Source organism: Danio rerio, chromosome 13, assembly GCF_049306965.1.
Source record: "Danio rerio strain Tuebingen ecotype United States chromosome 13, GRCz12tu, whole genome shotgun sequence".
Lineage (NCBI taxonomy): Eukaryota > Metazoa > Chordata > Actinopteri > Cypriniformes > Danionidae > Danio > Danio rerio.
This window is the reverse complement of record NC_133188.1, coordinates 833,227-856,780: the sequence shown is the minus strand read 5'-3', so window position 1 is coordinate 856,780 and position 23,554 is coordinate 833,227. Positions and strand designations below refer to the sequence as shown.

General features: G+C 38.6%; 2 protein-coding genes across 3 annotated transcripts in view; both read right to left on the bottom strand.

The window, feature by feature from the left end:
• The window catches only part of nrxn1b (neurexin 1b), a 799,620-nt gene that overhangs the window by 568,962 nt on the left and 207,104 nt on the right, over positions 1-23,554 (bottom strand). The gene's annotated exons all lie outside the window — the stretch shown is intronic.
• pcsk2 (proprotein convertase subtilisin/kexin type 2) overlaps positions 1-23,554 on the bottom strand; it is a 69,232-nt gene that overhangs the window by 29,282 nt on the left and 16,396 nt on the right. For both annotated transcript variants that reach the window (XR_012388376.1, NM_001142266.1), the window contains 6 exon segments: positions 19,430-19,543; positions 19,027-19,135; positions 18,355-18,392; positions 6,980-7,056; positions 1,934-2,022; positions 918-1,093 (listed from right to left, as the gene is read on the bottom strand). Coding sequence is in view for 1 of the 2 variants with exons in the window: in NM_001142266.1 (NP_001135738.1) it covers positions 918-1,093; positions 1,934-2,022; positions 6,980-7,056; positions 18,355-18,392; positions 19,027-19,135; positions 19,430-19,543 (603 nt within the window). In the remaining variant the exon portion in view is untranslated.

The following is a 23,554-nucleotide window of genomic DNA, read 5'->3' as shown; positions in this document are numbered from 1 at the left end:
TGCCTAGAGCATCCGTCTGTTGTTAAAAACTATCCTAGAGCGTTGTCTGCTGTTAAAAACTAGCCTAGAGCGTCGTCTGCTGTTATAAACTATCCTAGAGCGTTGTCTGCTGTTATAAACTAGCCTAGAGCACCGTCTGCTGTTAAAAACTAGCCTAGAGCGCCATCTGCTGTTTTACCCTAGCCTAGAGCGCCATCTGCTGTTATAAACTAGCCTAGAGCGCCATCTGCTGTTATACCCTAGCCTAGAGCACCATCTGCTGTTAAACACTAGCCTAGAACATCCGTCTGTTGTTAAAAACTATCCAAGAGCGTTGTCTGCTGTTAAAAAATATCCTAGAGCATCATCTGCTGTTAAAAACTAGCCTAGAGCACCGTCTGCTGTTATAAACTAACGTAGAGCGCCATCTGCTGTTAAACACTAGTCTAGAGCACCATCTGCTGTTATAAAATAGCCTAGAGCGCCATCTGCTGTTAAACACTTGCCTAGGGTCTCCGTCTGCTGTTAAAAACTATCCTAGAGTGTCGTCTGCTGTTCAAAACTATCCTAGAGCGCCATCTGCTGTTATACCCTAGCCTAGAGTGCCATCTGCTGTTATAAACTAGCCTAGAGCGCCATCTGCTGTTATACCCAAGCCTAGAGCACCATCTGCTGTTATACCCAAGCCTAGAGCACCATCTGCTGTTATACACTAGCCTAGAGCGCCGTTTGTGGTTTAACTATTGTCTTAAGTTCGTCCGCTGCTAAAAACTAGACAATTTACCTTATATGGGTACATTTACGTTACTCTCCTGGGAAAAGCCTGATACTAATGCTGACTACAGCTGACTAATTTTTTCTTTTATTTACTTTATATAAAAATAAAAAGGGTTGAATTAATGCCAACCATATCTAGCAACAACCCACTTATTGAGTACCTTGTTGACTCCGTCGGCCATGGCCTGCAGGGTGAGCTCCCGGGGGCCATCCACCGTTTTTCCGTCATCGGTGGGACCCCAGCTGGCACTGTAGATGTCAATAACCTGTGGCATGTGGCTGATGGAGGATGCCTCGATGATGTCTGTCATGAAGGGCTGGTCTAGCATACGAATTCCTGCAGAACAAGATTCAGGACATTGATCATTTCATGAGCATCTTGGGACCTGGTGAATCTGCGTTTGACTGACAGGGTTGGAAACAGAACCACTATCTCACGTAGCATAGTGAACCGTGCAAGGGCATAGATTAAGGTCCAATCCCAATTCTACCCCTCAGCCCTTCCCCATACCACTACCCCTGGTTTTGCTTGTTCACGTGAAGGGTTCAGGCTGTCCCAGTTCTCTTTAGCTTGAAGACATACTAGGCTAAGTGGAATTGTTAGATAGCCCTTGAAACAGAGATCTGATTGTGTGATCTGATCTGGCCAAAGCTGGGCCAGAGATATTTTGCTACGTGACATTAAAACACACATGGAATCTTCCTCAACATGACAGGGATGTAAAACCTTCCCAGAAGGCAAGGATCACGGTGAGTGTGTCTGTTTTGGTGGAGGACTGAAGCTAAACAGAAGATATATTCCCCATTCACTAATACCAGATACTCGTCTTTCCTATTGTGGCCTTTGAAAAGAGAGAAATCAATGTGCTGCAGAGTGTAAATGCTGCAGTTATTGATGCCGATGTTTGTGTGGCCTATTGAATACTGTGGGAAGACTACAAGTTATCCATTTAGCTGATTTTCCATTAGGCTGAGAAACAAAGGGAGTCATTCATCGTCTTTATCGATTGTCCAGAAAATAAAACATCGTCTCGATAGAATCCTGATTGATCAGTATAACTACCAGAATTCACAGGGGTTTTGTTTATTTGTTTGTGGTTTTATAAGGCTTATTCAATTCTGCTCAGATCCTGCTGATGCGTAAGAACTTAACCGAAGCGATGAGGTCATCACCTACCTGCTACCTTGGAGTTGTAGGCCACGCCCACCCCACAGATGTTGTTGTTGGAAACGGCAGACACTTCGCCAGCACACCGGGTACCATGACTGAAACACAGATATTACAGTGATTTCTACTTTGGATATAACAATTAAAGATGGACACACTGCAAAAACTAATATGATTTTGTCTTGTTTCTAGTCCAAATATCTAATTAATCTTAAATCAAGAAGCATTTTCTAGACAAACAGAAATAATTTTAAGAAATAATATGCCAAAATTAAGTGTTTTTCCTTAAACAAGCAAAATAATCTGCAGGTTGAGTAAGAACTATAGTCTTATATCAAAACAAATCTTTAAAAAATTATAAAAAGTTTGACTATAATTGAAATGAACTGAAATTAGGACTTAACAAGGGCTCCAAATCTGATTTAGCTTCAGTGGTATTTCTCTCATCAGGTGTGGGATTCAATGTGATGATGTTCAGTTTAATTCAGCATTTCTTTAGGGCTAATTAATTCAACTAAAAAGTAACTGGCATTACATTTGGTCTCGCTTTACATTAAGTGGCCTTATATGTAGACCTAATATATATATATTTACACTGTAATTAATAATTAGTTACAATGTACTTATTGTGTACATACAGGTATTTAATCAAGCATAAGAACTATTTGTAAACATGTATGTAATTACATCTGTAATTAATTGCTGCAATTACATTTATAATTACACTGTTGACCATCCCTTACCCCCTAACCCACTTTTAAACCTACCCATACCACTAAACCTCAAGAGCACCAGAAGTGTTCTGCGTACATTATATTCAGTGGCCTTAACTACTATGTTCTTGCATGTTAATATAAATATAAAGTGGGACCTTACATGTTTTTAAAAAGTAACTTAAATTAATAATATTATTAATGATATTACTTAATAATATAATATTAAATAATTCATTCATTCATTTTCTTTTCCGCTTAACCCCTTTATTAATCAAGGGTCCCCACAGTGGAATGAACCACCAACTTATCCAGCACACGTTTTACACAGCAGATGCCCTTCCAGCTGCAACCCATCACTGAGAAACACCCATACACTCTCGTTCCCCAATTCCCAATTCCCCTATAGCGCATGTTTTTGGACTGTGGGGGAAACCGGAGCACCCGGAGGAAACCCACGCCAACACGGGGAGAACATGCAAACTCCACACAGAAACACCAACTGACCCAGCCGGGACTCGAACCAGCGACCTTCTTACTGTGAGGCAATGGTGTTATGCTGAAATGTGTCATAATGGTCTTCTCCATCCTCAGCAAGAGCCAGAATGAAGTGTGATGCGTCTCTCCTCCCTCCTTACACACACACACACACACACACACACAGCAGCATTTCTATTTATATACAGTGTGAGCATCTGAATGCATGAGTCTGCAGCTCACAGGATATTACTGCTGCTCACATACACACACACATGCTGGAAAAACACAACACACACTCTGCTCTTTCAGCATGTGCACACTGTAAAAACATGGCGAAAAAACATACACGCACGAACACACACACACACACAAATGCACACACTGTGGATTTGTGGGTGTGTGTTTGTGCATGTATGTTTTTGTATGTGCATGCACGTGTGTGTGTGTGTTTGTGTGTGTGCATGTGTATGTCTGTACGTGCGCAAGTGTGTGTGAGCATGTGTGCGTTTGTGTTTGTGTTTTTGTAAATGTGTGTGAGTGTGTGCATGCCTTTGTTTGTGTGAGTGAGTGCATGTGTCTGTGTGTGCGCATGGGTGTGTGTCTGCATGTGTGCGTGTGTTTGTGCATGTGTGTGTGTGAGATGGAGCTTTACTGACTGAAGTCTTGCCAGTCCACACTGCTCTTCCTCCTGCTGAGCACCTTCTGTCCACCGTAAACACAGGAGAGTTCTCTCTCCACTGCTATTTTGTTTTTATTTTATTTTATTTATTATTATTTTGTATTTTATTTGAGCTTATTTTAATTTAATTTATTTATTTTCGATTCAATTTATTTTTTATTTAATTAATATTTTTTTCTTTTTAATTAAATTCTTTTCATTTATTTTAAAACTTATTTTATTTTAATTTAATTTAGTTTTATTGTATTTTTTATAAATTTTTTATAAATGAATTAAATTAATTTAATTAAATTAAAAATTTATAAATTTTTATAAATGAATAAAATTAATTATTTAATTCATTTATATTTTTAATTTAATTTTTGCTTATTTTAATTTAATTTAGTTAATTAGTTTTTAAATATTTTTTCATTTCATTTATTTATTATTTGTTTATTTATTTTTTTAATTTTTAAAGTTTTATTTTATTTTAGCTTACTTTGATTAAATTAATTAATTAATTAATTAATCTGCATCACAGTGGTGCAGTGAGTGGCACAATTGCCTCACAGCAAGAAGGTTGCTGGTTCGAGCCTCAGCTGGGTCAGTTGGTGTTTCTGTGTGGAGTTTGCATCCGGGTGCTCCGATTTCCCCCACAATAGGTGAATTGGGTAAGCTAAATTGGCTGTAGTATGATTGAATGTGCATGGGTGTTTTTTTTTTATTACCCTAACTTTACCCTAATTACCCTAGTTAAGCCTTTTAATGTCACTTTAAGCTGAATACTAGTGTCTTGAAGAATATCTAGTCTAATATTATGTGCTGTCATCATGGCAAACAGAAAAGAAATCTATGTGTACTATGTGTAGGTCTGAGTGTGCATGTTTAATGAAGTGTATTTGTGTATTAAATGCATGTGTTGTCCTCAAAGTCTTATTGAACACTGAGTTCTTCTTCAGTTTTAAGGCAGAGGTGAAATGGTGGTGTTAAAAAGCTCTTCTTCTGGGTCGTTCGCCTGTGGTCAGAGAGAGGACGGTGCGGTTCTGTTAATGCATCTGGGCTGAGAGCCAGAGAAAGATGGCTTATAATGGAGCTGCGTGTAAGGAAAATCAATACGGAGAGCCCTTCATCCTTCAGCGCTCACTGCACTGCTGGAGACACAGATATCTACCTCAGCATCTACTGACCCAGGAACAGCTCTTTTACATTTTATACTCTTAGAAATGAAGCTGCAAAACCTGTCGCCGGGATGCACAATATATTAATTCAGCAATGTGCACAAATGCATTAAAAGATAAGCAATGTTGAGTGTGGCATATAGTTAACCAGGAGCGGCAGAATTGTATTTATTTACTGTAATTATATGGAATTTATATAAAATGCAGGGTTTCAAACCATTCCTTCATGTTATCCCAACACAAATTGATAAAGTTAACTTAATCGTTTTTACACATTGAAGTGGATTGAACATAAAATAATTAAATTTTGCCCAAGAAAACCCTTAAGAATTGTGTTGCTTCAACTCAAAAACTTACACAAAAGTCCTTATTTTCAGTGTGTCATTTCCAGTCTGATCTCATGACAAAGTTTACAAGCTAATTTGTACAAATTCATGCGAGTTTAATCAAACAAAAATGTATGATTTTAAAAAGGAGGTGGCACCTAACCCCACCCCTAAACCCAACCGTCATTGGTTGATGAGCAAATCATACTAAATTATATGAATTAGATCATATGAATTTCATACGAATCAGCCTTCCTATGAAATTCATATCATCTATTTCATATAATTTAGTATGAATTAGAATTGTCATCTTAACATCGATATCACAATGTGCACATGTGCAATGGTCCGCAGTTCTGGACTATGAGTTACTTTTTCTAACTTTTTAAAGTTAAAAGTTGTTGGAAGAAAGATCAAAGTCCCATAATGCAATTTTTGAAGCATCAATAAAGGGGGAATCATTCAAATAAATAGATATGCAATGTTGAGTTTCAACTGTAGTTGAATAGGAGCCTCAGAATGGTATTTAATTCCTGTGTTTATATGGAAATTTATTTTAAAAATTACGCGAAAATAGTTCTCACTTAGAATTTTAGTCTTACTGTAAAAAAATACCCATAAATGAACAGTTTATTGTGTTTTGTGTTTATTTATGGTGGTAAATTGCATTATGGGATGTTAATCTCTGCTCTGTCCACATTTGATTTTAAAAATTTAACTCTACAGTTTAACAAAGTGACTTTTAATGACATTTTACTAGTTTGAAAAGATAAAATGTATAAGAAACAATATCTAAAGAAGTCTGTAAAATAGCAGAACATGTGCTGCAGTTTATTACAGGACACAATAAATCTGATCATGTCTTGATGTTGACTGATTTGATGAGGACAGTGCGGTCTGACTCTGCTCAGACTAAAGTCTCATCACTGAACAGAAATAATGTCCAGTATAGAATATAAAGTCCTGCTGCAGTGGAGACAGAATGAATATTGTGTCTGACTCCATCATGAGCTTGGAGGACTGCATCCATACATCTCTGACATGACTCAAATCACTGATTAATAAAGTCATCTGGAATGAAGAAGAAAGCCTTCAGCAGGACTCCCAGAGCTCATCAAGAGTCTCTGTGTTCATCTTCAACGCCTCCTTCTTCATCAGCTCAATAATGTTGATGTCTGGTGACTGGGCTGGCCAATCCTGCAGCAGCTTGACCTTCAGGAGCTTTGATGTGGAGGCTGAAGTATGAGCAGGAGCGCTATCCTGCTGGAGAATTGTCCCTCTCCTGTGGTTTGTAATGTAATGGGCAGCACAAATGTCCCCAAACCCCAAACCATGATTTCTCCTTCACCAAACTTGACTGATTTCTGTGAGAATCTTGGTCCATGCTGGTTCCAGTAGGTCTTCTGCAGTATTGGTGATGATTGGGATGCAGATCAGCAGATGATCCAGCAGAGAAATCCACCTTCTGACACTTTTACACATCATCAACTTGAAGTCCAGTTATTATTTAATGCTCTCACTGGAATCGATGACAAGACGATGGATAGATAGACAGACAGACAGACAGACAGACAGACAGACAGACAGACAGACAGACAGACAGACAGACAGACAGACAGACAGACAGACAGACAGACAGACAGACAGATAGATAGATAGATAGATAGATAGATAGATAGATAGATAGATCTTGTGATTACCTGTTAAACCAGTCGTCGGTGTAGCGCGGGTAAGGGTATGGGTCGTTGCTACTAAAGTCGAAGCTGGCTTCTGCGTTCTGAAACACCAACAAAAAAAGTTTAAAGTCATTAAGTTTTACGAATATCTGACAATCATCTCAACATAAATAAGCAACGTCGTGAGTTTGCCAAGTACAACACGGTACTGGATTAACATCTGTGTTGCTCCTGGAACATAATTTTTGTTGGAAAATGTAATCTATAGCTATTCCCTACCTCTAAACCCAACCATACCTGTAAACTATTCCTAAAATCAGAGGGCAATAATAGTTAGATAACTATCATGTAGAAGTACTTAGTATTAAGATAAACTGTAAACATATCCCTTAATTCTGATTGGCTGATTGGACTATTGTTCCAGGATCAACATAGATGTTTATTCAGGAGCACGTCCTACTTGGTGAAATCAGGTTGGCGACACAAACAATGAGCTTCATTTCATTAAGAAATCGTCTCAGGAATCCTCATTGTGCTCGTCCCTCATTAAGCATCCGTCTAGTTATTTGTTAATTAGGAGGTTTATTTCAGCCACATTGACACCTGAATTATGTGAGGAACTTTATTCAGCTCTGACAAGAAGAGAAATGAGGTATAAAATGTGTGTGACGTAAAGAAAATGTAAGATCGCAGTATGAGTCAGTCGTGCTCATCAAGATATACATGTGATTCAGTGATCAAACAATGTGGATCATCTAGAAATGTCATATATGGAAATATATGCAAATTACACATATGACAAAAAGTTCTTGTTTGGGTTTTGCATATATTTAAAACATTTGTCAAATACTGTATATCAAAATATTGCAAACATGCCAGTTTATATGTTTTTTTTAAATCTTTAGAATTACAAATATGTACATACATGTTATTATCTATTATACAAATGTGTGGGCGACACGGTGGCACAGTGGTTAGTAATAATAATAATAATAATAATAATGATGATAATAATAATAATGATAATAATAATAACAACAACAACAACAACAATAATAATAATAATAATAATGATAATAATAATAATGATAATAATAATAACAACAACAACAACAACAACAACAATAATAATAATAATAATAATAATAATAATAATATTAATAATAATAATAATGATAACAACAACAACAACAACAACAACAACAACAATAATAATAATAATAATAATAATAATAATAATAATAATAATAATAATAATAATAATAATAATAATAATTAATCTGGGAATTATTAGGGACTGATTTTGAGTGTGGGATCTGCAAACATAAAAATGAAAAACGGAAAACATTAAAAATAAAAACTGCCAAGCTACAGCAGTTTTCTCATGCAATACATCCACTAAAAAGAGAAACTATTACTTAAGTTGCATTGTCCATAATATATCTAAAATATTGCATATTATTCAATAATATGAATGGAATATTTGCTATTTCTGCCCTCAAATTTATGCTGATTTTGCTAAACACACGGAATAAATAAATAAATAAATAAACAAATAAATAAATAGATAGATAGATAGATAGATAGATAGATAGAATAAATAAAGTAAATAAAGTCCATTAAATTACAGAATTAAATTTAAATTTCTGGTAAATTTCTGTAATTCAACAGCCGTTATTTTCGTTTTTTCCCGGGACCCCAGCTGCTGGAAATAAAACGTAAAATTATGGATTTTTTTACAGTGCACTTGTTTGGCAACTAAAGTGTCGAGTAATAGATCTACTGAAAAACAGAAAAAATGACACAAATCATATAAACATCTGCAAATAAGTCAATAATATTACTAAAATTAATATGACATTTGAATATATATATATATATATATATATATATATATATATATATATATATATATATATATATATATATATATATATATATATATGCCATTTTTAGTAGTGTAAAGTGCTGTATTGTCTGTGTTGGTGTTGTATACAGAAACCCTGTAGTAAACTGCAGCACAATTTTTACTTATTTCTCAAGATATTGTTTTTATGTACATTAGTTTAAACATCTAAAATGTCACTTAAAGTCACTTTGTTAAACTGTAGAGTTCAATTTTCAACAACAAAAGTGGACAGAGTAGAGATCAACATCCCATAATGCAATTCATCACTGTAAATAAATCCAAAGCACACTAAATATGGAAACTATTCATTAACAGATCTTGTTTACAGATCGACTAAACACAAGTTTCTGGTTCCTATCAGTGGATAAATGATGAATCTGAGCGTGTCACTGAGAGGAAGGAATGACCACAGGAGCACAAAATATCTGTTAATTATCTGTTAATTAGCAGATTAGTGGTGACCAATGAGACAATGCCAGCGGATTCAGCCATGGAGGAATAAAACAATGTATCAAGAATTTCTTCCAGCATTTTCTTCAGTGTTGACTATTGAGAAAGCTTAATGCGTGTGATGCTAATGAACATCCTCTTCTTAATTAGAAAGGAGATTTTAGTTCTCGGCTGCCAAGGACATGAAACACCTTCCTAATTGTTGGCTCTTGCTCGTCTGTCAGCGGGGTTTAATGACGGCAAATTTTGATTTAGCTTTAGTCTTAGAGACACACCAAACAACCGCACAGATGAAAACCAACTCAAGTTGCGTTACGTTTGATTCATTGAAGTGCAATTTGATTAATTGCAATCAAGACCTCACATCCTTTTGATTTTACTACCAAAAATAAATCAAATTTACCCAATATAATCAGAAAGGTTTTCACAGACATCCAGGAAGATCTTTATATACGATCCGTTCATTTTCCTCCATCTTAGTCCCTTTACTCAGCAAGGGTTGCCACAACGGAATAAACCACCAACTTATCCAGCATGTTTTACACAGCAAATGCCCTTCCAACTGCAACCCAGTACTGAGAAACACCCATACACTTTCACATTCACACACACACTCATACACTAGTTTAGTTGATCAGTTCACCTATAGCGCATGTGTTTGGACTGTGGGGGAAACCGGAGCACCCGGAGGAAACCCACGCCAACACGAGGAGAACATGCAAACTCCACACAGAAATGCCAACTGACCCAGCCCGGACTCGAACCAGCGAACTTCTTTGGCTTGAGGCCATAGTGGTATCTACTGAGCCACAGCGTCGCCCATCTTTATATATAGTTAAGGGCAAAATTATTTGCCCCCCTGTAAAATATTTATTCTTTTTAAAAGATTTAGAGTAAAATATTTTTATGGAACAAGGAAATTTTCACAGTATTTCCAATAATTTTTTTTCTGCTGATATTGTTTTATTGTTCTTGTTTTATTTTGACTAGAATAAAATTAGGCTTTATTTTTTTTATAATTTTAAATTCAATATTTTAACCCCCTTGTTATGATCGCTAGTGGCTATATTAGTCCACCACATTATGGACCACAACTCCCTTCATGCACTTCACACACACAGCTGTTCCACATTTCGTTGATTACACACACACACACACACACACAGCACAAAGAGCATCAAAGACTGATAACAAGGACTATTTAAGCTGCACAGACACACACCTCAGGCTGAGTCTTGTTCACTGTATTGTAGCATTAAGAAGCGTTACCCTATTTAGTCACTCTTTGTTTGATCTTTGCCTGGTTTTCCGTTGTTGCCTGTACGAATCACTTGCCTGTTTTTTGACTACAATACTGGATTACCTGTATGATCCCAACCATTCTTTGTTAACTATATATATATATATATATATATATATATATATATATATATATATATATATATATATATATATATATATATATATTTATGGCGTCATGGTAACGCAGTGGGTAGCAAAATCACTTCAAAGCAAGGTCTCTGGTTTATATATATTGATTGTCTCCAGAATAGTAGGCCTCCGTCGGTCAGTGTTGACCATGGATGACGTATCCTAGCTCTTATCTTGAGGCATGACTGATTGTCTGAGACAGCGTCGTTGGTGGCTGAAGAGACCAATACGGGAAAGGCATTTTTTACCACAGCAGTGGCATTGATAGGTGGCTCCCTGGCTCACGTTCTGCACCTTTCGGTGAACCCGCTTGTCCTCTGACGCATGCATCATGTTCTTCTCACCTGACTTGAGCTGTTTGGTCAGGGTGTACCTCCATTTCAGGCGGTCTGCTGCGAGGTCTTCCCAGGACTTGGTGTTTATGTCGAGGGCTTTCATGTCCCTCTTCACGACATCTTTAAATCTCAGAATTGGGCGTCCTATAGTTCTCTTCCCAGATGAGAGTTCTCCGTAGAGGATATCCTTTGGGATTCTCCCATCCTCCATGCGGCGCACATGGCCAAGCCAGCGCAGGCGATGTTGTCGGAGCATGATATACACGCTGGGAAGGCCGGCTCGAGTCAAGACTTACCCTAATTACCCTAGTTAAGCCTTTTGATGTCACTTTAACTGAATACTAGTGTCTTGAAGAATATCTAGTGTAATATTATGTGCTGTCATCATGGTGAAGAGAAAAGAAATCAGTTATTAGAAATGAGATATTAAACTATTATATTTATAAATGGGTTGAAAAAAATCTCTCTGTTAAACAGAAATTAGGGGGAAAATGTAAAAGAATTCAAATTTAACAGAAGGGCAAATAATTCTTAATATAAGTTTTGTTCAATATGAATATATCCAACTATTCCCCCAATAAAGCCCCTTTAATTTGCTTTACTTTCCCCTTGTGGTTATTTACAGCATATCTGCACTGGTGTTCCACATGAGTGCGTTGAGTTATATATAACTATAGTAAAAGCTTTTGTGAATCACAACAGAATTTTCCTTTAGAAAAACTCAGACCATTAAAACGCAACCATCAATGCTTCTGGCACAGAATAAAGAGCCTGGGAAAGTAGAGCATGATAATGGCCAGCGAGACCCTGAACACAGAACTACAGACAGCACAGGAACAAATGACACATCCGTCCACTATACAGCAGCACATCTGTACACGGAGTCCATCTGAGCAATCATAAGAAAGACTCATATACTCTGCTTCACTTCAGCTCACAGGAAAAGAGGAAATATTGTCTAGTCTGCGGCCCTGAAGGTTCATTAAAGGAGAACAAGGATACAATCAGGGTTTCAAAACATCATTACTGATCGCAATTTAATGAATCTTCTATGTGCAAACACAGCAGTTATTTTTGAAAAGTTGGGGATGAAATATATTCAGAAGGTTGTTAAAGCCAATTGTGACAACAATTAAACACAATAGGACACACTGGGACACACCAGAACACAATGGAACACACTGCAACAAAGTGGAACATAATGGGACACAAGGGGTGACATTGTAACACAATGGGACACAGTGAAACACAAAGGGACGAACTGGAACACACTTGGACACAATAGGAAGCAATAGAAAGCAATGAAACACAATGGGACACAATGGGGCCAAATGGACTGCAGTGGAATGCAATGGGACACACTTAGATGCAATTGGATGCAATAGAACACAATAGAATGCAATGGGACACAATGGAACGGAATGGAACACACTGGAGCACAATGGCATGCAATGGAGCACAATGCAACGGAATGGAACACACTGGGACACAATGGGATGCAATGGAGCACAATGCAACGGAATGGAACACACTGGGACACAGTGGGATGCAATGGAACACAATGCAATGGAATGGAACACACTGGGACACAATGGCATGCAATGGAACACACTGGGACACAATGGGATGCAATGGAGCACAATGGAATGCAATGGGACACAATGGAACATAAATGGGACACAAAAGAACACAATGGAACGCACTGGGCCACAATGGACGTAAATGGAACGCAATGGAACACAAATGGGGCACAATGGAACACACTGGAACACATTGGAAATAAATGGAGCACACTGGAACACACTGGAACACAACAGAATGCATTGTAACACAAAAGGAACAGATTAAAACACCACGAAACACAACGGAACACATTGGAATACAACGAAACACAACAAAACACACTGGAACACAATATATTTCCTAACCCTAACCCTTACACATTGGAACACAATGAAACACACTGGAAGACAATGGAACACACTGGGACACAATGGAACACAATGGAACACAAATAGGACACACTAGAAAACACTGGGACACAATGGAACACAATATAAATCCCCTTCCCTAACCCTAACTCTAACACATTGGAACACAATGAAACACGCTGGAAGACAATGGAACACACTGGGACACAATAAAACACAATGGAACACACTGGGACACAATACAACGAAATGGATTCAAACTTTACCAACTTCAGGTTTTTGTCATGTTTCTAGTCAAAATATTTGACAAATATTTTATGCTATTATATAATGCTGTATATTAAAATATTCTTTTATTATGCTTCCTAAATAAGGAAGCATTTCCTATAGTCATAGTCAACAGCATTAAAATGTCTTGTTTTCAGAAACAGTAAAATGAAATTAAGAGCATTTTCCTTAAAACAAACAACATAATCTGTAAGTGGGTTTATCTAAATAAACCCACTTAATTTTGACATTATTTCTAAAAACATTACAATATTTTTTTACTTTTCTGGCAAACTCAGTGTGTTTTAGGAGATTTAATATTTGGATTTTAAACAAGACAAAGACTCTAGGTAAGAGAAGCAGTGTGAAATCCTTAATCAGCCTCAGTCTGAGGCTCTGGTGTTGTGTAACAGGCCAGTGGTTGTAAAAAAAAGAAAAGCACAACAAAGGAGTAGAGAACAAAAGCAGCGTTCATAATAAATCCACAGGGAATACACAGGAAATTACATGAAAAAACATGAATACAACCACCAAACACGGACACACTAACAAAACAACACCAGAGCTGGCACAACGGAAAACCACGGCTTAATTATTGACTAATCACTGACAAGCAGAACAGGTGTGTGTCAGTGCCTGATATGAACATAACCTATTCTGTGTATAAACTATTAGACCAGATTATAAGTGCTTTAGCTTTTATTTGTATTTGATTCAATACATTTTCATTTATTTAGTTGTTTTTTGTAGTAGACATTTTTAGGCAAATAACTAATATAGAATTGGATCAGGCTTTATATGTATAGCTGCGTCCCAAATCGCATACTTATGCACTATTCTACGCCACTTTGTAGTATAAATAGTGTAAGTAGTGTGTTCACACTGAAAACTCTAAAAATAATAAGTGCACTTTTATTACCCGGATAACGCACTCATTCAGCCGGTAAAATGATGTGTGTAATGATGGACACTTTATGCACTCAACGACCACAGGTTTGCTCATGTAGCTGAAGGGGCGGAGCTATCGGGTGCATATGTTGGATAATTTTATTTATTTTGGATGGTGAAAGCAAAATTCTCCTACGAGAGTGATTATAGCGCCTCCCTATGGTGAATGCAGTTATACTCATGGCAGGTAATATTTAATAGTTTGATCATTTATTTCACTGATTTGGAGACTGTCAAACGTCATCAGGGAAACGGTTTGAATTTCTGCTTAGTAAAAAAAAACATTAGTTGCATTTTGGGTTTTTGTTTCGTTTCTAGTCCAAATATCTAAAAGCTCTTAAATCAAAAAGAATTGTCTAGACAAGCACAAAATTGTGTTTTTGCTTATTTCGATTTATTTCAGCCTGATTTAAGAATTTTTAGATATTTGGATTAGAAACAGACACTTATCAAACAACTTTTACCAGTATTAAACTGCTTTTTTGATGCAAAATTATTTTAAACATTCCCTACGCCGATTAAGAAACTTAAATATTTATAGGCTACTACAATAAAAAACCTTCACTCTAAATGTAAAACTAAGTAAAATGACTAAAAAGCTCAGTGAAAGCCCGCAGCCCACAACAAAGGTGGAAAGTTATTGCGTGTCATTACATTTATCAAATTATTTACTACAAATGTTCTGTAATTTTGCTCACATGGATAATTGAATATCAATCAGATGATGTCATCATGCTGCTGTGCTGTCACCCAATCATTGCATTGCTGATCATGATTTCGAGAATCGATAGATTAGTCCTTCACGACACAAGCAACGATCTCAGGTCAGTTTATCGAGACATTTTAATCTGATTCACGAACTTGTTTGAAGAACCAAATTAGCTGAGATCCAGGATCAGATCCAAATCATCTTAGATCATTTAATCTAGGCACGAAGAACAGACCCCGGGTCTACATTTCTGAGGACAGCGAAAAACGTAGCCACATGTACGTCTGCTCGCAGTTTCTTTTTTTTCCACCAGAGGCTCAGTAGTTTTTTGACGCAGTGGCGCAGTAGGTAGTGCTTTCAACTCACAGCAAGAAGATCGCTGGACTGCAGGTTCAAGCCTCGGCTGGCTCATTTGGTGTTTCTGTGTGGAGTTTGCATGTTCTCTCTGCGTTCGCGTGGGTTTCCTCCGGGTGCTCCGGTTTCCCCCACAGTCAAAACACATGTGGGACAGGAGAATTGGGTAGGCTAAAATGTCCGTAGTGTATGAGTGTGTGTGGATGTTTCCCAGAGATGGGTTGCGGCTGGAAGGGCATCCGCTGGATAAGTTGGCGGTTCATTCCGCGGTGGCGATCCCAGATTAATAAAGGGACTAAGCCGACAAAAAACATAAATGAATGAATTCCTCTCGCGCGGCCTCTTCTCACACAAGTTCACCAGAGGGCGCAATATACACTTCAGCCGACCAGGCCAGCTTGCTGAGGATGGAATGACCGACTGACCCACCCTCCCCCTTCCTTAAACCCAAGCGACAGTGTTTTCAAAAGCGTTTTCAGCCTGTTGTTTATGTATTTTTGTTTTACCCGCTTTCTGGAACTGTTTCACGCCAGACTCGAACCCTGACATCGTGGTCGACTCCACTTTGTGTCCCAAGTCCACCAGTGTATGCGGTAAGCCACTGGATAAACTTGTAACATTGGAAAAGTCTTCCACACAGAGGTAAGTGGTCAGCCGCGAGTGTAACGGAGACCAGCTAGTGAAGGGCTGTGCAGTTAAACCTCACTCCTCTGACCTCTGAAGGTGCTAACAAGGAGGCTAAAGATCATGGTTTCCAGAGCAACCAACTCCTGTGCGGAAGGTCGCCGGTTCGATCCCAGCTCAGAGCGGGTTGGGTGGTGTAAAACCGGCGGTGTTACACTAGCATGAAAAGAAACAGAAGCTGTGGTGGCTCCATAGCATTTATTTTAAAGATGAAATACGGCCAAATGTGTCTCCGGCCACATAATTCGCGATCTCCAGAGATGTAGACAGGGGTGTGTATCCACAATGAACCAGTGCTGCAACCGAACAATTAGGCTGTCCCAAAAAAACAAAACAAAACGTAGTTTGATCAAGCAGTAAAAGTTATTTTGGAGTGTATCATCGCTCTAAATGTAATGTAATGTAGTGTGTATTTATATAGTGCATTTATTGTGTTTGGCCATACACCCAAAGCACTTCACAATCATGAGGGGGGGTCTCTCCACACCACCACCAGTGTGCAGCTCCACTTGGATGATGCGACGGCAGCCACAGGACAACGGCGCCAGTGCGCTCACCACACACCAGCTATTGGTGGAGTGGAGGGATAGTGATAGAGCCAATTCAGTGGATGGGGATGATTGGGAGGCCATGATCGTAAGGGCCGATAGAGGGACTTTGGCCAGGACACCGAGGTTACACCCCTGCTCTTTCACGACAAGTGCCATGGGATTATTAATGAGCACAGAGAGTCAGGACCTCAGTTTCACGTCTCATCCGAAAGATGTAAAGCTGATGAAGAAATAGCTGATGATGCTGCACTATTTCTGTGTGCTCAAACTTTCAGCACATGCGACGGACTCTGCGCATGACATCATCACCCTGATCGCCATGGAAACGGAGAGCACATTGGAAAGTAGCACTGGTGTGCGGCTGAAGCGTGATGCTCTGCTGTCTGGCGTTTCTCCATTTGGCCTCCGCCTGGAGACTGCAGTTAGCGCGCAATGAATTAAATCCAGTCCCCTGTCATCAAAAAAAATTAAAAATCCTTCAAACGATTATGCTAATGCGCTCCTCATCCCACATTAGTCCTTATTAGGCAAATCATCCCCAATCTATTTTTACCCACACACACTTCAGGCACACACACACACACGCTGACAGACCCAGTGAAACGTTTGTTTGTATGTATGTGTGTGTATGTGTACGTGTGGCTTATTTATCAGGGGTTGCCAAAGCGGACTGAACCGCAGCAGCAAAAGTTATATACAGCGGATACCCTTCTAGCTGCAACCCAGTACTAAGAAACACCCATACACACTCATTCACACACACACACTCATACACTACAGCCAATTTAGCTGATCAGTTCCCCTATAGTGCATGTGTTTGGACAGGAAACTGAAGCTCCCAGAGGAAACCCACGCCAACACGGGGAGAACACGCAAACTCCACACATAAACACCAACTGACCCAGCCAGGACTCGAACCAGTGACCTTCTTACTGTGAGTGCTAACCACAGCTAATACTGTATATTGCAGTGTATGATCGCAGAAATACAAATATATGGCATGTCAGATTTTCCCAGCATCGTGCCGCCCTATAGCAGAGGAGGACAGGACCCGGTTGAAGACATCAGACGAGTGAAGCGTATACCAGCATCTTCCCCCAGCGCAGTCAGCTGGGTTATTTTTGGGATGAAACTCATCTGTGGTGCACACACACACACACACACACACCCGCGGCTCATCGAGCTCAGCGGGTCTCAAAACAATAACCTCTCTATTGCGCTGGCAGATATCCAGGACCGTGTGCAAATATTCTGCTTCTGACTTCCATCGCAGAATTTAACGGTTTGCGGAGAGAATCACATTAATAAACACCACACAGACACACTTTACCATAAGGTTTCATGTGTTAATGTTAGTTAAAGTTCAGATTTCCTTCAGATTAGTCCCTTTATTCATCAGGGGTCGCCACAGGGGAATGAACCACCAACTTATCCAGCATATGTTTTACTCAGCGGATGCCTTTCCAGCTGCAACCCATTAATGGGAAACACCCATGCACACTATTATTCACTACAGCCAATTTAGTTCATCAATTCCCCAATAGCGCATGTGTTTCGAAAACCCACGCCAACACGGGGAGAACATGCAAACTCCATATAGAAACACTAACTGATCCAGTCGTTACTCAAACCAGTAACCCTCTTGCTGTGAGGCGACAGAAAACCACTAAGCCACCATGCCGCCCCAAATTTTCCAAATATACAAGTAATTTTCTGTGCAAAATCCTGTTCAATGTCAAGAGATCACCAAAGACTTTTGAAAAAAAAAAAGAAGTAGGGCTCTTTTCTGGAGTGTTCATACATTTAATAGGAGAAAAAACAAGTACTTACGTAGTTTGAGGCGAGATCTGGATGCAGATAATCAATACCTGCCAAGAGATGTTAAAAAAAAGTATATTTATTGCTTAGAAATGCAACAAAGACCTTATTTTGGTGAATCGTGCTTTCTTTTTTATTCATTTAAATTCAAATAAAAACCAAAACTAAAGTCTTCACATGTAAAAGGGAAAGTATTCAGTACACACCATTCGCCTCTTTTAAAAAGGCATCGCCCTCAGTGACAGCTTTTGTCCATTTATTTATTTCTGAGAGTGCACAAAGCAAAGCTATACAGTGGTCCCTCGCTAGAATGTCGTTCACCTTTCGTGCAGTTTTGTGGCTATTTTTTTGTGTGCAGTTTACAGCGCATTGTGTTCTGCATCCTGATTGGCTGTAGACCCTTGTCAATCAACCTCTTTTATTTCTCTTGTACACTACAGAATGCGTTCAGCTTGCAAAATTAAAACAAACCTTGGATCGTTAGCAGTGTAAGGTTTAACAAGGATGCAAAAAGGGTAGACCATCGTAAAGAGAGTCACACATAGGATGCGCCACGCCAGGTGGCACACAGGTAAGCACACTGATACCGCAAGTGGACGGCTGTCTTCGACGGCAAGTCGGCGGCATTTCATTCTGAAAGTGTTCAATTTTTCAGTTTATGATAATTAAAAAAAATTACCGTACCATCATCCATAATGGCGATGGTCACTCCTTTCCCGGTGAACCCCAAACTCCAGGCCTCGGCCACATTCAGATCCAGCCCCGGGGTCCCGTCAGCCTGACCTGTGTTTATCTAATCAAGCAGCACAGAAAATGAGATGTTATGAGGGAGGTGGAAAATAAATGTCACGCAGATATTACACTTCACCCGAACCCTGCTGTGGAGTGTTTATAACTGACAAACTAAATTAAAGAGCGCTCTGCTGTCACGATGAGCCCTGGAGAAATCAGGGAAATATCACTATATTTTGGTGCAGTGATGCTGATGTTGACAGTCAATGAGGAAAGTGGTTTAAAGTCATCAGCGGGCGACAACAAACAGCGGCGATGTTAAAGGTCAGCGTATATGAAGACAGTGATTACTTACAAGATACCACTGTTTGGTGAAAAGCGGGTCGCTCATGTTGACGTCAGTGTTTGGGAGATCTCTGTAGCCTCGCTTCTGACGGCCGAAACCTTCCTGAGGAAACACGTTTTTCACCTGAAATACAGAGCAAAGACATCTTTCAGTGGATTTCAATGGATTTCAACTCTCATGTACCGTTGCACGGCTGACAAATACTCAACCCAGGCTCATTCTGAAAATGTACCCCTGTATACATTTTTGGAGAGTGCCAAATATGTCCCAGGAGCTACGTTTTTTTTTTCTGTTTTAACATTGCAGCTATTTCTGTGGCCTGTGCCTTTAATGCTAATGAGCTGGTTCTCCCCGCCTACTGTTCCCACATGCTTGTCTTTGCACAGCAAATGTGACAGGGTACACGTAAATATTCACTGCAGTATGGACATTGTTATGTTAATGTACAAAATAAACCTGATTTAAGTTCACAAACTTTCAAAATCAAAATTGTATTGACGCTATGCAGCTGTGGAGATGAATTACATAGCAAATTTTCTGTCTTTATTACCAACATGCACTGTTTTAAAAGCATTTTAAACTTGTGAAACTCATTCTTGATCACATTTGATGATGATTGATGATCGCAGAGAGCTGAATAGATCTTTTAATCCCAGAAGATTTGCTTGCATCCTGTCTTGTTGATTTGATTATACACATTACTACGAAGACATGTTAATACACGACTGTCAATCAATTTGGTGGGTGGGGAAACTGCACTACATCACGTTGTGGTTGACCTGAAAAAGGGAGGGATTTGGAACCTATTTTAACATCAGAAAATTAAAAAAAAGAGACTTATTATGTTTCTATCACCCTAATATGACTGTGGACATACTGTACCTTTAAATCCACCAGAGGCTGCTGTCAAATGACTGGCTGACTGATCGACTGACCCACCCTCCTCCTTCCCCAAACCCAACCAATAGTGTTTTCAAAAGCACCGAGTGACCCGCCCACCAACTTCCCTAAACCCAATCAATAGTGTTTTTAAAAGCACCCACTGAGCCGCCGACCGACTTTCCTAAACCCAACCAAACCGCCGACCAACTTCCCTAAACCTAACCAATAGGGTTTTCAAAAGCACCGACTGACCCGCCGACCAACTTCCCTAAACCCAACCAATAGTGTTTTCAAAAGCACCGACTGACCCGCCCACCCACTTCGCTAAACCCAACTGATAGTGCTTTCAAAATCACCCACTGACCTGCCCACCCACTTCGCTAAACCCAACTGATAGTGCTTTCAAAAGGAATCCAGAAAAAGAAAAGCCTTCGCCTGATTTTTACCATGTTTTCAGATTTTACCACATTCTCACTCTGTTATTTACTTCTTTATTTTATTCTTTGGCTTCTGTTTTTGTTTTACCTGCTTTCTGGAACTGTTCTTCACTGGACTCAAACCCTGTCATTGCAGTCAACTTCTCTCTGCGTCTCAAGTCCGTCAATATTAGACTAGATATTCTTCAAGACACTTGTGTTCAGCTTACAGTGACATGTAAAGGCTTTACTAGGGTAATTAGGGTAAAGTTAGGGTAATTAGGCAAGTCATTGTATAACAGTGGTTTGTTCTGGAGACAATCCAACACTAATATTGCTGAAGGAGCCAATAATATTGACCTTAAAATGGTGTTTAAAACAATTAAAAACTGCTTTTATTCCAGCCAAAATAAAACAAATAAGACTTTCTCCAGAAGAACAAATAGTATCAGACACACTGTGAAAAATTCCTGAATCTGTTCAACATCATTTGAGAAATATGTGAAAAAGATTTTTTTAAATAAATAAATAAATAAATCACAGGAGGGTGAATAATTTTGACTCTAAAAAAATTGTTTGTCACATTCATACAGAGTACAATATGCAGTGAAATGCTTATGCAACTGCACATATCCTTGAAAACAACAAAAAATAATATAAAAATAGCATAGAACAATAATAGAGAAAAATAATATATTCCAAATATCCATATTATGAAGCGTATATCCATAGTATGATGCATTGTTGGAGAAACTAACAAGCTATGCAATGAACCATTTCACAGATAAGTAGTTTGAACTATGATCCATGCATTTACTATAATATTTACAATAAATTATTGATAATTACATGTAACTAACTTTAAACAAACCTGCATTCTGTCACACTTCATGTACAGTTCAGTCTATTAACAAAACCATAAACTAAGACGTTTACCTCTACTAACTACTAAATAGCGGCTTATTTATAGTTAGTAAAATAGTAGTTGGTTTTAGGTATTGGATAGTATTAGGGATGCAGAATAAGATTAAAAATTATAAGTGCTAATAAACAGTTCTTATCATAATAATAGGCAGGTAATAAACTGTAGTAAAGCGAAGTGTTACTTAAACTACAGTGTCATCCGGCAATCTAACCCCAACCATTTATAGCAAGTACATATAATAAATCATATTATTCATTCATTCATTGCTTAGTCCCTTTATTATTCAGAGGTCGCCACTGTGGAATGAACCACCAATTTAGTAAATTAAATTACAATGTAACTATGTCACCTTACAGTGTAACTAAAAAAACACTACACTGGATGCTGGATGCCAAGGAATAATGAATAAATCTAATTTAATCAGTTAATAAAAACCACAATGGTATCTCATTACTGAACACCACAGTAAAACACACCCTCCTCTGCTGGTCAGTGTTATCAGTGGACACACACAGCACGGCATTCACAGAGTTTAAAAGTGCAGGATTATTCATGACTGGAGCTCTGAAGAGTAATTATACACACACAAGGAAAGAGGTCCCAGGACAGATCCCTGGGGGACACCTTTGTATAAACAGCAAAGCCTAGTCCGTTATTCATCAGGGGTCGCCACAGTGGAATGAACCGCCAACTAATCCAGAATAAGTTTTACACAGTGGATGCCCTTTCCAGCTGCAACCCAGTACTAGGAAATTCTCATACACAATCACATTCACACACACTCGTACACTACATCCAGTTTAGCTTATTCAGTTCCCCTATAGCGCATGTGTTTGGACTGTGGGGGAAACCGGAGCACCCGGAGGAAACCCACACCAACACGAGCATGCAAACTCCACACTGAAACACCAACTGACCCAGCCGAGGCTCAAGCCAGTGTCCTTCTTACAGTGTTAACCACTGAGCCACTGTGCCGCCCTGTATAAACTACAGCATCAGTGTATTTTGATGTTGTATTTCTAAATGATTCGCATTAGAGTGTTAGTAGACTGTACAGTTAGAGCTAGTATCAGTAAACATTAGTATCATCAGCAGACTCGACACACACACACTGTGCACAGGATTATTCATGGCTGAGTCGCTGCCCTTTACAGCGTGACCCTTGACCTCAACAGCGGCAGAAATCCCTGAAGCTCATCACTATAAACATGACGTCAGTCGAGCCTCACACACACAAAGACAAGCCCAATTACACTCTCACATTAGCATGTGCTCTCGCTAGCCTGAAATAAAGACAAAAGCAGATCAAAGTGTGCACCGGCGTTCACAGAGCGCTTTGATCAATCTCCAGAAAACACCAGCGCAGCATCAAATGAGCAGCTTCATCTTCACTGCCGTTTCTCTCTTCATTTACATGCAAATCTCGGCTGTATGGCCTAGAATAAAGACAAAACGATTAGAGGACATTTTAATATGTTTCATTCGTTTTCCTGAGCAGTAATACTGTACCAAAATCTCATGTTTTAGGAGATGTACTTCTCGTCCTGCATTCTGCTTGGCCAATTCACAACTCAAGCTGTGCTGAAATACACTTACTGTACAGTATAGTGATAGGATTACCTGTCAGGGCTGTGATCTGATCTAAAATAAAAAACCTTTTGGTACTTGCACAACTCAAATTAAATAAAATAAGTGAAATTAAATAAATGTTAAAGGTTCAATTGTGACCAAGGTATATGTTCACATTTGCAGTTATAAATGTTTTATGCTTTAGTGTCTTTTTTTAAATATTTATGAAAATTATTTTATTGTTTTGTATTTTTGTGTTGTTAAAATCAATTTATTTATATTTAATATTTATATTTATATGTTGCATTTATGTTTTGCTTTGAGTTCTTTGGGGTTTGTTTT